A 13,339-nucleotide genomic window follows, 5' to 3' on the forward strand; every position below is an offset into this window, starting at 1 on the left:
ACCTGGTGATAGGGGTTGGGGGTTTGGAAGGTACTGTCGAAGGGGCCTTGGTGAGTTACTGCAGTGCATCTTGTCGATAGTACACACTGCTGCTACTGTGCATCGGTGGTGGAGGGAGTGAATATTTGTGGATGTGGTGCCAATCGAGCGGGCTGCTTTGTCCTGGAATGTGTTCAGCTTCTTGAGTGTTGTTGTAGCTGCACTCATCCAGGCAAGTGGAGAGTATTCCATCACACTCCTGACTTGTGTGATCTCCTTTCATGAATACAACAACAACTTGGGCTAAATTTTCATCTTGGAGGCGGGAATCGGGAGTCAGGTAACTTCCCAACTTTGTGAAATCGCCACTGTTTGGCAGTGCCCGCCCACACTATTTCCATGGCAGGATGGTGATATATTTCCAAGTCAGGATGGTGAGTAGTTTGGAGGAGAGCTTCTAGGTGGTGGTGTTCCCATGTCTGCTGCCCTTGTCCTTCTAGATGGTAGTGGTTGTGGGTTTGGAAGGTGCTGCCTGAGGAGTCTTAGTGAGTCTTGGTGCTTTGGTGAGACTTGGTGGCTTGGTGAGACTTGGTGGCTTGGTGAGCTGTGGCAACAAAATCTCCAGAGCTGAATACATTAAACTTTGAAATTATTCAGAGTTCAGCCATCTGTTCAAGCTTTGAAGCAGTGAAACTGATAAGTTGAGCTGAAATTCAATGAAAAGATTAAATCATGGGCGACAATCTATATAGGCAAATCTGATTTTCAATATTGTTCAATGCAGAAGAGCACTTTATCCAGTAATAGTGTACTCTGATGCATCTGAAGAATTTCCACTTTCACAATGCTGGTCAATTTAATGGTCACATATCTTTTAATAACAAATCCCTATCACCAATCACTGTATTAAAAACATACTTAACTCACCATACATGGGCAGATGACGGCATAGTGGTAATGTCACTGGACATCCAGAGGTCCAGGTTAATGCTCTGGGGACATGGGTTCAAATCCCACCATGGCAGCTGGTGGAATTTAAATTCAATTAATAAATCGGGAATATAAAGCTAGTCTCAGTAATGAGCCCATGAAATTTGTCTTTAAAAATCCATCTGGTTCACTAATCTGCGGTCCTTATCCGGTCTGGCCTATATGTGACTTCAGACTCACAGCAATGTGGTTGATTTTTAACTGCTCTCTGAAACGGCCTATAGCAAGCCACTCAACCCAAGGGCAATTAGGTTTGAGCAACAGATGCTGGCCTTGCCAATGGTGTCCGCATCCCATGAAAGAGTAAGAAGAAAAACAGCATTTCACTATGACACGTAAAGTTGGCAAAATCTTTTGAAGTGACATGTCAAAAGGTCCCCAACTCAAACCATGGTTCACGACACCTTTCAGCTGCTGCGAACCACAATGCCTTCAAAAGCCAGCCCAACTCATTGAAAATTGCAGGGGGGTCTGAAATACCCCATATCTGCACTAGAGTTAGTAATATCAGGACAGCGGTAAGCAGGCTCACAATCTGCACCCTTAACCCATGCCCTTCAAAATTGCCGGTGGTGGAAATCACCATTTTTAAAGTTCGCCCGCAACATGAAAATCTGGCCCCTTTAACACAATGGAACTTCCCAAGGTGCTTCATGTTATGACACAGCCGATGGTAAATGCTGATTGTTCAAATCCCAAAGGGAAACTTGAAATAACTGCCACAACTTATTTTGCAGTTTGTATAAATTTTGAGATGCGTGCCCTGAATTCAGTAGTAATAAGACAATCAAGTCTTATAGGTTTTCCAAAACTAGATTAAACAATTATTAATAAGAGAAGTGATTTTTAAATACATACATAGATCTACAAATTACTATGATAACTTCTAAATCCCCCTAATCAACCTAACTCTCAGTTACACCTTCGTTAAGGCAACAGTAAGACATATAGATATTAAAAGACCCAGGCAAAGAAACAGGATACCCTGAAAAAGTCGAATTCCAAGTGAGTTTTCTTAACTTCAGTCCTTTGAAGACAGCAGCTTGAGGCATAGATGCTGAAGGCTTTTCACACACTTGTAAGATCTTAAAATGCCTTCCTTTACAAACAGTCTTCTCTCCTTTATACATATTTCCCTATTTGTATGCAAATACCCATTGTCTCACTACGTCTCTGGACTTTATCTCCCTGATAAAAAAAACCTCTCATTGCAACTAAGTTTTACCAGTAATCTTTGGGAAAATATAAACACACTGGGCAGAATTTTCCCTTTGGCCCCCGCATGTCTGAGCGTAAAATGACGTGCGATGACGTCAGGTGAGCGTCCCTATGTCACCGTGCGCCATCACGATGTTTCGCTGGGCAGGCGCACGATGATGTCTGACGTGTGCTGCCATTAATTAACGGGCCACTTACAGCTCTTGAGGGGCCAATCGACACCGATTTTTCAGTGCCCGTGCAATCTTTGGGTCAGCACACGGGCACAATGGGCAAGCAGGTAGGACACATTTGTATTAGCCTCATCCATGGGCAGGATAAGAGGGCTCACTGGGGTCGCGAATGTGCACAGTCAAGTATTTATTTATGGAAGTTTTTGAAACTCGTCTGTGTGATCTGCAGTGCTTCAAAACGCATCCCAGCTGCTTTTTCTGGACTCTTAACCTTCAGGTCAGCACTCTGCAGTGAGGAATCTTTTCTGGGCCTGCAGGTTTCAGGAAGCCTTCCCTTAGCCTGGGAATGGGAGCTGAACTGTCCACTGGAGGCAGCTCCTCTGAGGAAGAAGGGAGGGCTAGAAGGGGGAGAAGGCCAGGAGTGCACATTCAGCCTCCAGGGAAGCCACCTTTGGGAGGGCATGCACAGGCACAAGGGGCGCAGGGCCAAGAGGTAGTCCAAGGCGGAAGGGGCCGCAGAAGACGCCACTATCCTGTTGCCAGCGTATACAGGCCGTAAAGCAGCTACCTCAATATGTCTGAGGTGCAGTGCCGAAGGAGGCTCCATCTCTCAAGGCAGATGGTCAACTATATCTGTCAGATGATAGGGCCTGAGATCTCCACTAACGGTGGGTGGATACCCCATGCCAGTGGCTCTGAAGGTCACAGCTGCCCTCAACTTCTATGCCTCTGGCTTCTTCCAGGGGTCGGTGGGTGATCTTTGCGGTGTCTCCCAATCAGCTGTCCACACTTGTGTCAAGCAGGTTACAGACGCTCTGCTCAGGCGTGCATTGACTTTCATCCACTACCGTTGGGACCAGGCAAGCTAGACACAGCGAGCCAGAGGCTTCGCGGCCATTGCTGGTTTCCCCCGTGTCCAGGGTGCTATTGACTCTACACATGTGGCCATCAAGGCGCCAGCAGGTGAGCCCGGTGCCTTCGTCAACAGGAAGGGCTTCCGCTCCATGAATGTGCAGATAGTGTGTGACCACAGGATGCTGATTCTGCAAGTCTGTGTAAGGTACCCAGGCAGCTCCCACGATTCCTATGTCCTCAAACACTCCCAGGTGCCAGTGCTCTTCAGTGCTCCAGCCCGGCTTGATGGATGGCTGCTGGGTGACAACGGCTATTCCCTCAGAAGGTGGCTCATGATGCCAAGAACAGACGCTGAGCAGCGCTTTAATAGGTGCCATGCCTCCACGAGGGCTGTGGTGGAGAGAACCATCGGTCTTCTTAAGATGCGCTTCCGATGCCTGGACCGCTCAGGGGGCGCACTCCTGTACCCCCCAGATCGTGTCTCGTTGTTAGTGGTTGCATGCTGCGCTCTCCACAATCTGGTGCTGGAAAGGGGGGGACGCAGTGGACGATGAAGATGTCAACACAGTGGCTGCGGATGCACACGATGAGTCTAGCAGTGAGTCCGAGGATGAGCATGCACAGGGAAATGCTGTCAGAGTGTGGGATTAATGGATTAAATGGTACAGCAAAGAAGTCCTTAGAAAAACTGAAAAAAAATCTAGGGCCTCCTGCTTGAAGCGGCTAAGAATGGCGATCTGCGCCTGGCCGCCGCCAGTCCTCACCCGCTCTGCCACATTAATGAGCATTCTTCTCCTGAAAGTGAGAGATGAGCATTGATTAGTGCAAATTGTACATGGACTCTCTTCGTGCACGGCCCACCCCAACCAGAGAGGGACATATCAGGGCTCCAGTGCCTCCTCACCCCGCTGCTGTCGAACACTCACATAAAGATGCTCGGCCCCCTCCCGGACACATGCTGCCTACATTAGGCACCACACGGTATTTCCTCCCATAGCAAGGAGGCGCAAGCACGTGGAGCGCAGAGGGCAGCAGATGGTTTGTTGCCACGCCACCTTGAAGCTCCCCTCCCAGCTTGTCATCACCCTGACTGGACATGGCCTGGAGTTCAAACACAGCACCTAGGTGCAGCTCCTCCAGGTTGCCCCCAAAACAGTCATGTTGGACTCAGTGTAACACATGCTGCGGGGGTAAAACACATCCCTTCATCACTCTCTCAGGCTGACCTCAGCATGGGTAATATCTGCTGGCCCACCCAGCAAAGGACACATGAGGTCAATGATTCAGTGCAGTCACTACAATCAGACTTGGGGGCGGTGGGGAGCAAGGGGGAAAGCTGACCTCCTGGGTTACATGACCAATGCCAACATGGTACTCACCCATCAGAGCGCAACAAGTCATTGAAGCGCTTGCGACACTGGATCCAGGTGCGCCGCACCACGTTGCGGGAGCTCACCACCTCCTCCCAGGCACGTTTCGTCATGTGGAGAGGCCTCCTTCTTCCATCCTGGAAAACCAGCACCTCCCGCCGTGCTGCCACCTCCTCGAGGCACATTGGCCCCCCGCCCTACCCTCCGTCCTGGCCTGTCCCACTGCCTTACTCTCCAGCCTCACCTGCTCCACTGGCCTACCCTCCGGACTGACCTGCTCACCAGAACCCCTCTGGTGAGCCCTTCCACTTGCCATTGTGAGCAGCCTAGAAAAGGCTGCCAACGTTTCAGATAAACAGGCCGCTGATCGCCATTGGACCCGGCGGACAATGCACTCCCGCTGCCGCCCGCCCACTCCCGCTATCCTCGGGAAGCATGCATTATGCTGGGCGGACCTTAATTGGCCCGCCCGCGTAAAATGGCGGCGTGGACCTGATCGCTGGCGGTGATCGAGTCCACGCCCACTCCGCCCCCACACCAAACAGAAAATTCAGCCCACTGTTTCTAAACTTCACCTGGCTAGGTGACACATTTCACCCTTCCTTTGAAAACAGTCTAGCCTGATTTATTTCAGAATGACAATGTTCCCTTGACACCTATGTTTCTAAACTTCCCCATATTTACCTAATTAACATTTCAAACCTAACTTATCTTCTTTCATCAAAGCACCCAGATTAATTCAATTAAGTCACACACACACACACACACACACACAGGCACATCCCACTAGCACTATTTTACATTAAATTCCAATAACTTTATGGAAATTATTATATCTTCCTGACACTTCACAGGAGCATTATAAAGCAAAGTATGACACTGAGCCACATAAGGAGATATTAGGTCAGATGACCAGACGCTTGGTCAAAGAGATAGGTTTTAAACACCTGACCTACCTACCTAATCCCATTTACCAGCACTTGGCCCATAGCCTTGAATGTTATGACGTGCCAAGTGCTCATCCAGGTGCTTTTTAAAGGATGTGAGGCAACCCACCTCCACTACCCTCCCAGGCAGCGCCTTCCAGACCGTCACCACCCTCTGGGTAAAAAGGTTTTTCCTCACATCCCCCCTAAACCTCCTGCCCCTCACCTTGAACTTATGCCCCCTTGTGACTGACCCTTCAACTAAGGGGAACAGCTGCTCCCTATCCACTCTGTCCATGCCCCTCATAATCTTGTACACCTCGATCAGGTCGCCCCTCAGTCTTCTCTGCTCCAACGAAAACAACCCAAGTTTATCCAACCTCTCTTCATAACTTAAATGTTTCATCCCAGGCAACATCCTGGTTAATCTCCTCTGCACCCTCTCCAGTGCAATCACATCCTTCCTATAATGTGGCGACCAGAACTGCACACAGTACTCCAGCTGTGGCCTCACCAAGGTTCTATACAACTCCAACATGACCTCCCTATTTTTGTAATCTATGCCTTGATTGATAAAGGCAAGTGTCCCATACGCCTTTTTCACCACCCCACTAACATGCACCTCCGCCTTCAGAGATCTATGGACACACACGCCAAGGCCCCTTTGTTCCTCAGAAATTCCTAGTGCCATGCCGTTCATTGAGTACTTCCTTGTCAAATTACAGATTTATGATCGGTTGGATGAGGGTCACTGTCATAGTGCCATGACCCTGGCTAGTAAGAGAACGCACCAATTCTGTAAGGAATCTGTAGATTCTGGTTTATACATACATTTTATATCATCTCTAAACTATTTAGAAAGTCATCATTTACACGTCATCAGTCCCTGTACCTGATGTGAGATACTGAGTGTCTCTGCCAAAGTGCTAATCTGACTCAAGATACTGAAATCTTCCTCCAGTCGATTGAGAGTTTTCTGGATGTTCTCCCGGTTTGTAGCTTGGGCTGTCCCTGCAACACACATAGCAAATTAAAACCAGAATTAGAAACAGAGCATTTATGTGCCATCTTTAACACAGTTAACGTGTCCCCAAAAGCTTCATAGGAGCATTATCGGATAAAAATTGATACTGAGCTGAAGAAAGTGCCATTTAGGACAGGTAACTAAAAGCTTAAAGAGCATTTTAAAGGAGGAGAGAGAGAAGTAGGGAGGCAGAGGCAATTCCATAGCTTAGTACCCAGATGACTGAAGGCACAGCTGCCGCTGATAGTTGAAGAAAGTGGGGGGTTAACAAAAGGCCATTGTTGGAGGAATGCTGAGTTTACAGAGGATTCTGGGACTGGAGGATGTTCCAGAGATAGTGAGAGAGAGATAGAATCTAATCACTGCATTGTAATATATCAGTATCAATGCAATCTAGCCTATGAGTCAATCCCATTTATTTATTTTACGAAATGGCTTCACAACCCACTGAACCCACCCATTAAATACAACAGGACAATATTACCTTCAAATGAAACACATGTTTGCAAATAGTCGTTCGGTAGTACAGAATTTGAGTATTGCTGAAATAAAGAGATTTTTTGTCGAAACTTTTCATCTTGCACTCATCAGGACAATTCACAAGAAAACGCCAATGTTAGGGGAAACAACATATTTATGATGTATGAAAAGAGATTTACTAGTTACTTAGGGCTGAATTTTCCCCCTGTTGGGGGGGGAAGTTGATGGGCGGGCGTGTGCAGGCGTGTGGGAGCGCGCTTCCAATCGGTGCCCCCAATTGGAGGTGCGGCGTCATTTTACGTGGGCGGGCCAATTAAGGCCCACCCAGCGTGACGTCCGCAGGGAAGTGCTATGCGCTTCCTGTGCGGGCGGGGGGAATGCCTAAAATCAAGAGTGCGCTCTTTCATGCATGCGCACGAAAGAGCGCACTCATCTCCCTGAGGCTAAGTGCTGCCTCAGGGAGATTGGCTCAAAATGTGAAAAAGCTCAAAATAGAAAAAATAAAATTTCCCTAACATGTCCCCTCATGTGACAATGTCACATGAGTTGGGACATGTTCATAATTTCAAAAAAAACTTTATTAAAATTTAAAAAACCCTACATGAAACCTCATCCCGCCCGTGGATGAGGTTTCATGTTTTTTCTAATTCGTACTGGGGCTCCGGGCCTGCCCGCCAAACTTAAGGTTGGACGGGCAGGTCCACTAATTACTTTATTTGCTCAGTCAATGGCCTCAATTGGCCATTGACAGGTCAGTGGATGCGCAGCTGATTTCGCTGCGCCCCCGCCTTCCTGGAAATTTAAATGGGACGCGGTGACGTCGGGAGTTCCGCCTGACGTCACCACACGTTATTTTATGCATCGGTGAGTGGGTCCCGCCCCCGCTCGCCGACGGTAAAATCCAGCCCTCAGAGTCCACTTGCCAGCCAATCAGCACTCTCTTCTCATACAGTATAAATATGTTGTTTTCCCCTGACATTGTTATTTTCTTGTGAACTGTCCTGATGAATGCAATACGAAAAGCTTCAACAAAAAATGTCTCTGTTTTCAATAATACACTTGTTTGATTATGATGATAGCCCCTAAAATTCCTGCTCAGGAGTTATTTATGGATTTACAGCAATTTTACTTTGGGAAAGGATGCTACACCTCTCCTTAAGAGGAGCAATGCCAAAAAAATTCATTTTAAAAACTGAAAAGAGATGAGTAAATCTTAAATTTTATCAGAAACCCTTATTGGTATATACGCATATAGATAAACAATGTATGACATTAATTCTTGACATGTTCTAAAGCCTCACTGACTTTGGCCTATGACAGCACTTAAATTTGAACCAATAAGTAATTTCATGGTGCCAGATTTAATGAGTTGGGCAGAAGAACAAATTAAAATGGACTCGGCTCATTCAAGCACTTCCTGTGTCTCTAACGGGGGTGAAGAAAGCTCTTTAGGGCTAAGAATGTCTCTGAATATCTGTCTCGAAACATCTTGGGAATCTCTAGACACAGTACCTCCCTGAATCCGAAAACCTCTTAGAAATCAGCTAGCCTGTTTTGGCCTGTCATTGGGGTAACTGAGGAGTTTGTTCCTTTGCTCCTGTTTGCAACTATGCTCATAACTGGCTAGCTGAGGTAAGGAAGATAGCATTGTCTGAGCTTTGAGTCAATTTGTTTGGTGATACAAGTGTATTTGCATGGGGAGGTCTTGTGATGCAGTGGATAGCACACACATGAACATACGAATTAGGAGCAGGAGTAGGCCATTCGGCCCACGGGCACGCTCCTCCATTCAGTAGGCCAAAGTCAGTGAGGCTTTAGAACATGTCAAGAATTAATGTCATATATTGTTTATCTATATGCGTATATACCAATAAGGGTTTCTGATAAAATTTAAGATTTACTCATCTCTTTTCAGTTTTTTAAATGAATTTGTTTGAATCAGGCTGATCTGACTGTGGCCTCAACTCCACATTCTGCCTATCCCTGATAACCTTTGACTCCCTTGTTAGTCAAGAATCTTTCTACCTCTTGCCTTTAAAATATTCAATGACCCTGCCACCTCCGCTCTCAAGGAAAGAGAGTTCCAAAGACTCATAACCCTTTAAGAGAAAAAATTTCTTCTCATCTCTGTCTTAAAGGAAGACCCCTTATTTTTAAATTGTGTCCTCTAGTTCTAGTCTCTCCCACAGGGGGAAAAATTCTGTCAGCACCCACCTTGTCAAGTCCCTTCAGGATCTCATATGATTCAATAAGATCACCTTTCATTCTTCTAAAATCCAATGGATATAGGCCCATCCCAGGTATCAGTCAAGTCCCTACCTCTGAGCCAGAAGCTCCAGGTTTCAGTCCCATTCCAGGAATTGATGGCCATGGAAGATGTGTTCATAATGTAGCCAAACAGGTTGATTGTCAACCTGCAAATCCTTCCAACATGCCTATGCCAAATGGTAAGAGTGGGAGAGGCTCCTGGTCAGCCATCTTGATATAAAGTAGAACCCCTCAGGCTATAGCCTCTGGCTAGCGATCTGTTTCAGAAAACTAGCTATGTAAAGCAGACGTATGTGGTTTGTCTGCCTCAAGTGGGAGGTCTTCTAAGCCTAAGTGTGCACTTGTATGTTATGATGCAAAGGTGAGTTTCTCAGTGACACAAAGCCCAATAAGAGAGCTTTTCTGGTGCTGCTTATAGAAAGTTCATTGGGTCAGCTTTAAAGTCAATAATGTAACCCCTATCCTTAGGGAAAGTTCTAGTACCAACTTAAGATTACAATAAACTTTAGGAGAAATATACCAAGTTTCACCAAGAGATAAGGAAATTGAAATTCCTGATTTTAAGGAGTGTGCATTTCTGGTTGATCTATTGGTGGTTGGTGGAGAGGGGGCAGGAGTGAATAGGTAGTTCAAGTAAGCAGAGGTAGGGATAGTGATGGAAGGAGGTAATAGGAAAGTGAGGAACTTGTCAAGAGTAAGGTAATAAAAATGAAAGAGCGACTTGCAATTATACAGTGCCTTTTCCTTTACCTCAGGATACCCCATATCATTTTATAATCAATGAAGTACTTTTGTAGTGTAGTCACTATTATATTCTAGGAAACGCGACAGCTAATTGGGTGCAGCAGGCTCCCACAAACAGTCTTGAAATGAACGACCAGATCATGTGTTTTAGTGACATTGGTTGAGGATTAACTTCTGCACAAGACATTGGGGAAAGCGCCCCTGCTCTTCTTTGAAAAGTGCTGTGGGGATCTTTTATGTCACCCTGAGATGGCAGACAGGACCTCAGCTGAACACATCAGCTGAAAGGCAGCACCTTGACCCAACAGTGCAGAACTGAAGTACGAATGGGGGAGAAGCACGAGTGATTGTTGAAGGAGATGAAAAGGGAACTGCTGAGGGCCTTATTTACCTTGCAATCTCCACGCCACATGGAGCCTGCAAAGCTGGTGGTTGCTGTCCCTGCCACGTCATCCACCATCTAGCATCCGCAAGGGAGGAAAAGAAGAAAAAGATGGAGAGAGGTGCAGAAAAGGAGAGAAAGAAACAGAAAGTACAGTTAGGCAGGGAGAAGGAGAAAAAAAGAGGAAACGATGCAGAAGCAGAAAAGGAAAGGCACAGAGGCAGCAACACATAAACAGTAGAGTCATTTACGAAAGGGATCATATTGTTCAACTATGATGTACAAGGCCACTAGTTTTACTGAAAACTTCTGTACTTTCACTTCATTGGGTTGCAGAATTTTCCTGTTTGTTTTAGATTTGAATATTGGATCTGCTAAGCAACTGTTTGCTGTCATCTACTGCATGTATGCTTGGTACTTCAACCAGATTGACCTCAAAATGGTTGCTGAATCCTTTGGAACTCTCAGAAGTCACTTGGTGAACCCTTGTCTTGTTGATTTGTGCACCTGTTTACAACAGAATTAGAAACATATCTTTAGTATCAAAAGTAAAAGCTGGCCTGAATGTCCACTCTTTCTCCCTACGGTCCTCCTATGTTCCTACATCTCTCTTCTCCTTCTTAGGCTACTTATCGCAGGCAAGTTTTGGCTTCTTGTTTTTAAGTCTGCAAACACTCTCAGGGACTGAGAACATATTAAGATAGCTTTTCAACCACACAGCCTGAGACTCATTTTATAGATAAGCATTATATCTTAGCAGGATATAGTAGTGGCAACAAAGGCTGCAACATATAATCGACCTTTTACGATATCCAAATCTTCTAGGGGAAGTTTCCAGAGGAACTTGTACTTGCTTGCAGTGTCAATCACACTTCCAGCTGTGTATCTATTAGAATGAAAACAGTTAATGGAAGTTAAACCTAACAATATGAATCAAGTACAAGGCTCCTGATAACAGTACTCTAATACCTTCTAGAATGGATAAGGGCTGATTTTCTAGGTATGAACTGCTGCAGGGGGAACCGGTCCACCAGCTGTGCCTTTCAGAAGTCACGGGCAGTGTATACCTGGAAAATCAGCCCAAAATGCTCTCCGCAAGATGACCAGAGTTTGGACGATAGGATAGATTTTCTTAGTTCTTGCCCACTTCCAGCACATACAAGAAAATTGCAGGCAGCTCTTCATCATTTTCAGGTACATACCAGGTGAGGTACCTCATCCCGAATGAGGACTCGGATGATTTTGTTACCAGAACACTTGGAATTAGGTCTGTGGGTACTGCCTTTGCAACTGACAAGAAATTGGACGAATGCACAAGGAGTCCAGTCATCCCACAAGGCCATGTTCCTTGAATGTTGTGATACAAATACTTGCACACAATGTCATAGGTGTGATGCATGGACTGACATTTCTATTACTGCAACTTAAAAAGAAATCCCTGGCTGCAATAAACAATGTAGGACTTTGCTAATGACTAGTAACAAGGTTTAGATTTTGTGGTCAGCAGTGAGGGGACGGTGCTCTCCGTTGACTTCGAAAAAAGAGACCCACAAAGAATTAGCAGGCTCCAGATCATCAATATTCCCTAATCAATGTGACTTTTAATCTAGCACCATCTATAGGGATAAAAGCAAAATACTGCGGATGCTGGAAATCTGAAACAAAAACAGAAAATGCTGGAAAAACTCAGCAGGTCTAACGGCATCTATAGGGAGCTCTGTGACATCCAGCAACAGTGAAGTCATAAGGAAAGCTGATTAGCCAATCAGATTGAAAAATTCTCTCACACAGCAAATCAAGAAGTAAAAAGTCCAGATTATAATTGACTTTTTGATAATATTACAGAAAGTGAAAGAAAGATTGGGAAATACACATGGCATTAACTTAGAAGTTGAACTACAAATAAATGTAAAAGCAGCTGTTATTATTTTAGAAACCATAACACATTTAAATGTTATTATGGGGGAGTGACACTTCACACATATAAAATTAGTTTTTCAGGACCAGAGAGGTTGTGCAGCAGTAATTATGATATAGTATGGTGTTAAAAACACAGTTACACCTCATTTAACAGGGTTTAGCACTTTCAATGGTTTTTCAGCAGGAATACTGTGTAAGAGATTGAAGTTCACATCAATTCATTGACTCTGTGTTGACTGCATCTGCGGAGACTCAAAATTGCACCATGTGGAAGTGCAGCGTATCACTGACAGAAACTTCTGTATTTCCACATTTAACTGCACATGTATGATAGTATTGTCGTCATGTTACTGCAATCCAGAAGCCTGAACCAATGATTCAGAGGCATGAGTTCAAATGGGAACTGTGGGATTTAAATTCAAGCAATTAAATAAATCTGGAATAAAAAGCTGCCACTATAATGGTGACCATGGAACCATCTGATTGTGGTAAAAAAAAAACCCATCTGCTTCACTACATCCTTTAAGGAAGTAAACCTCAAGCGGTCAAGTCTAAATGTGACACTGGACCCACAGTAATGTTCTTGACTCTTAGCTGGCCTAGCAAGCCATTCAGCTGTGTTTATGAAGGTGTTTTCACCACCACCTTCCCAACGCCACTTAGGGATGGGGCAATAAATGCTGGCATCACCATTGACTCCCACATGCCATGAATGAATGATAGAGAAAATGTGTGGACACTAGAAGTTGCTGTCAGTTTTACACAATGATAATCGTGAAGACTGACAGTTCCATCGGCAATTCTGGGTCAATGCGTTCCAGTGAGGTCTACGTAACCAAAAATGAAATCTATGGGGATGAACAGAGAATGGTGAGAATGTGAAACTCACTACCACAGGGAGTGCAGATAAATTTAAGGGCAGATTAGATGAGCATATGAGGAAGAAGGGATTAGAGGCTTATTGCTGATAGAGTTAGATATGGAAAAACAGGAGAAGGCTCGAGTGGAGC

The 13,339-nt window shown here is 45.3% G+C and overlaps 1 protein-coding gene across 1 annotated transcript in view; it reads right to left on the reverse strand.

Annotated features, from left to right (window-relative positions):
• The window catches only part of arhgef17 (Rho guanine nucleotide exchange factor (GEF) 17), a 457,595-nt gene that overhangs the window by 50,663 nt on the left and 393,593 nt on the right, over nucleotides 1-13,339 (reverse strand). Inside the window, exons 9-10 of the mRNA XM_078546121.1 lie at nucleotides 11,210-11,295; nucleotides 6,404-6,522 (exon numbers count right to left, since the gene is read on the reverse strand). Coding sequence (XP_078402247.1) covers nucleotides 6,404-6,522; nucleotides 11,210-11,295 — 205 coding nt within the window. The remainder of the gene's footprint in view (nucleotides 1-6,403; nucleotides 6,523-11,209; nucleotides 11,296-13,339) is intronic.

Source organism: Cetorhinus maximus, chromosome 7, assembly GCF_964194155.1.
Source record: "Cetorhinus maximus chromosome 7, sCetMax3.hap1.1, whole genome shotgun sequence".
NCBI classification, from domain to species: Eukaryota; Metazoa; Chordata; class Chondrichthyes; order Lamniformes; family Cetorhinidae; genus Cetorhinus; species Cetorhinus maximus.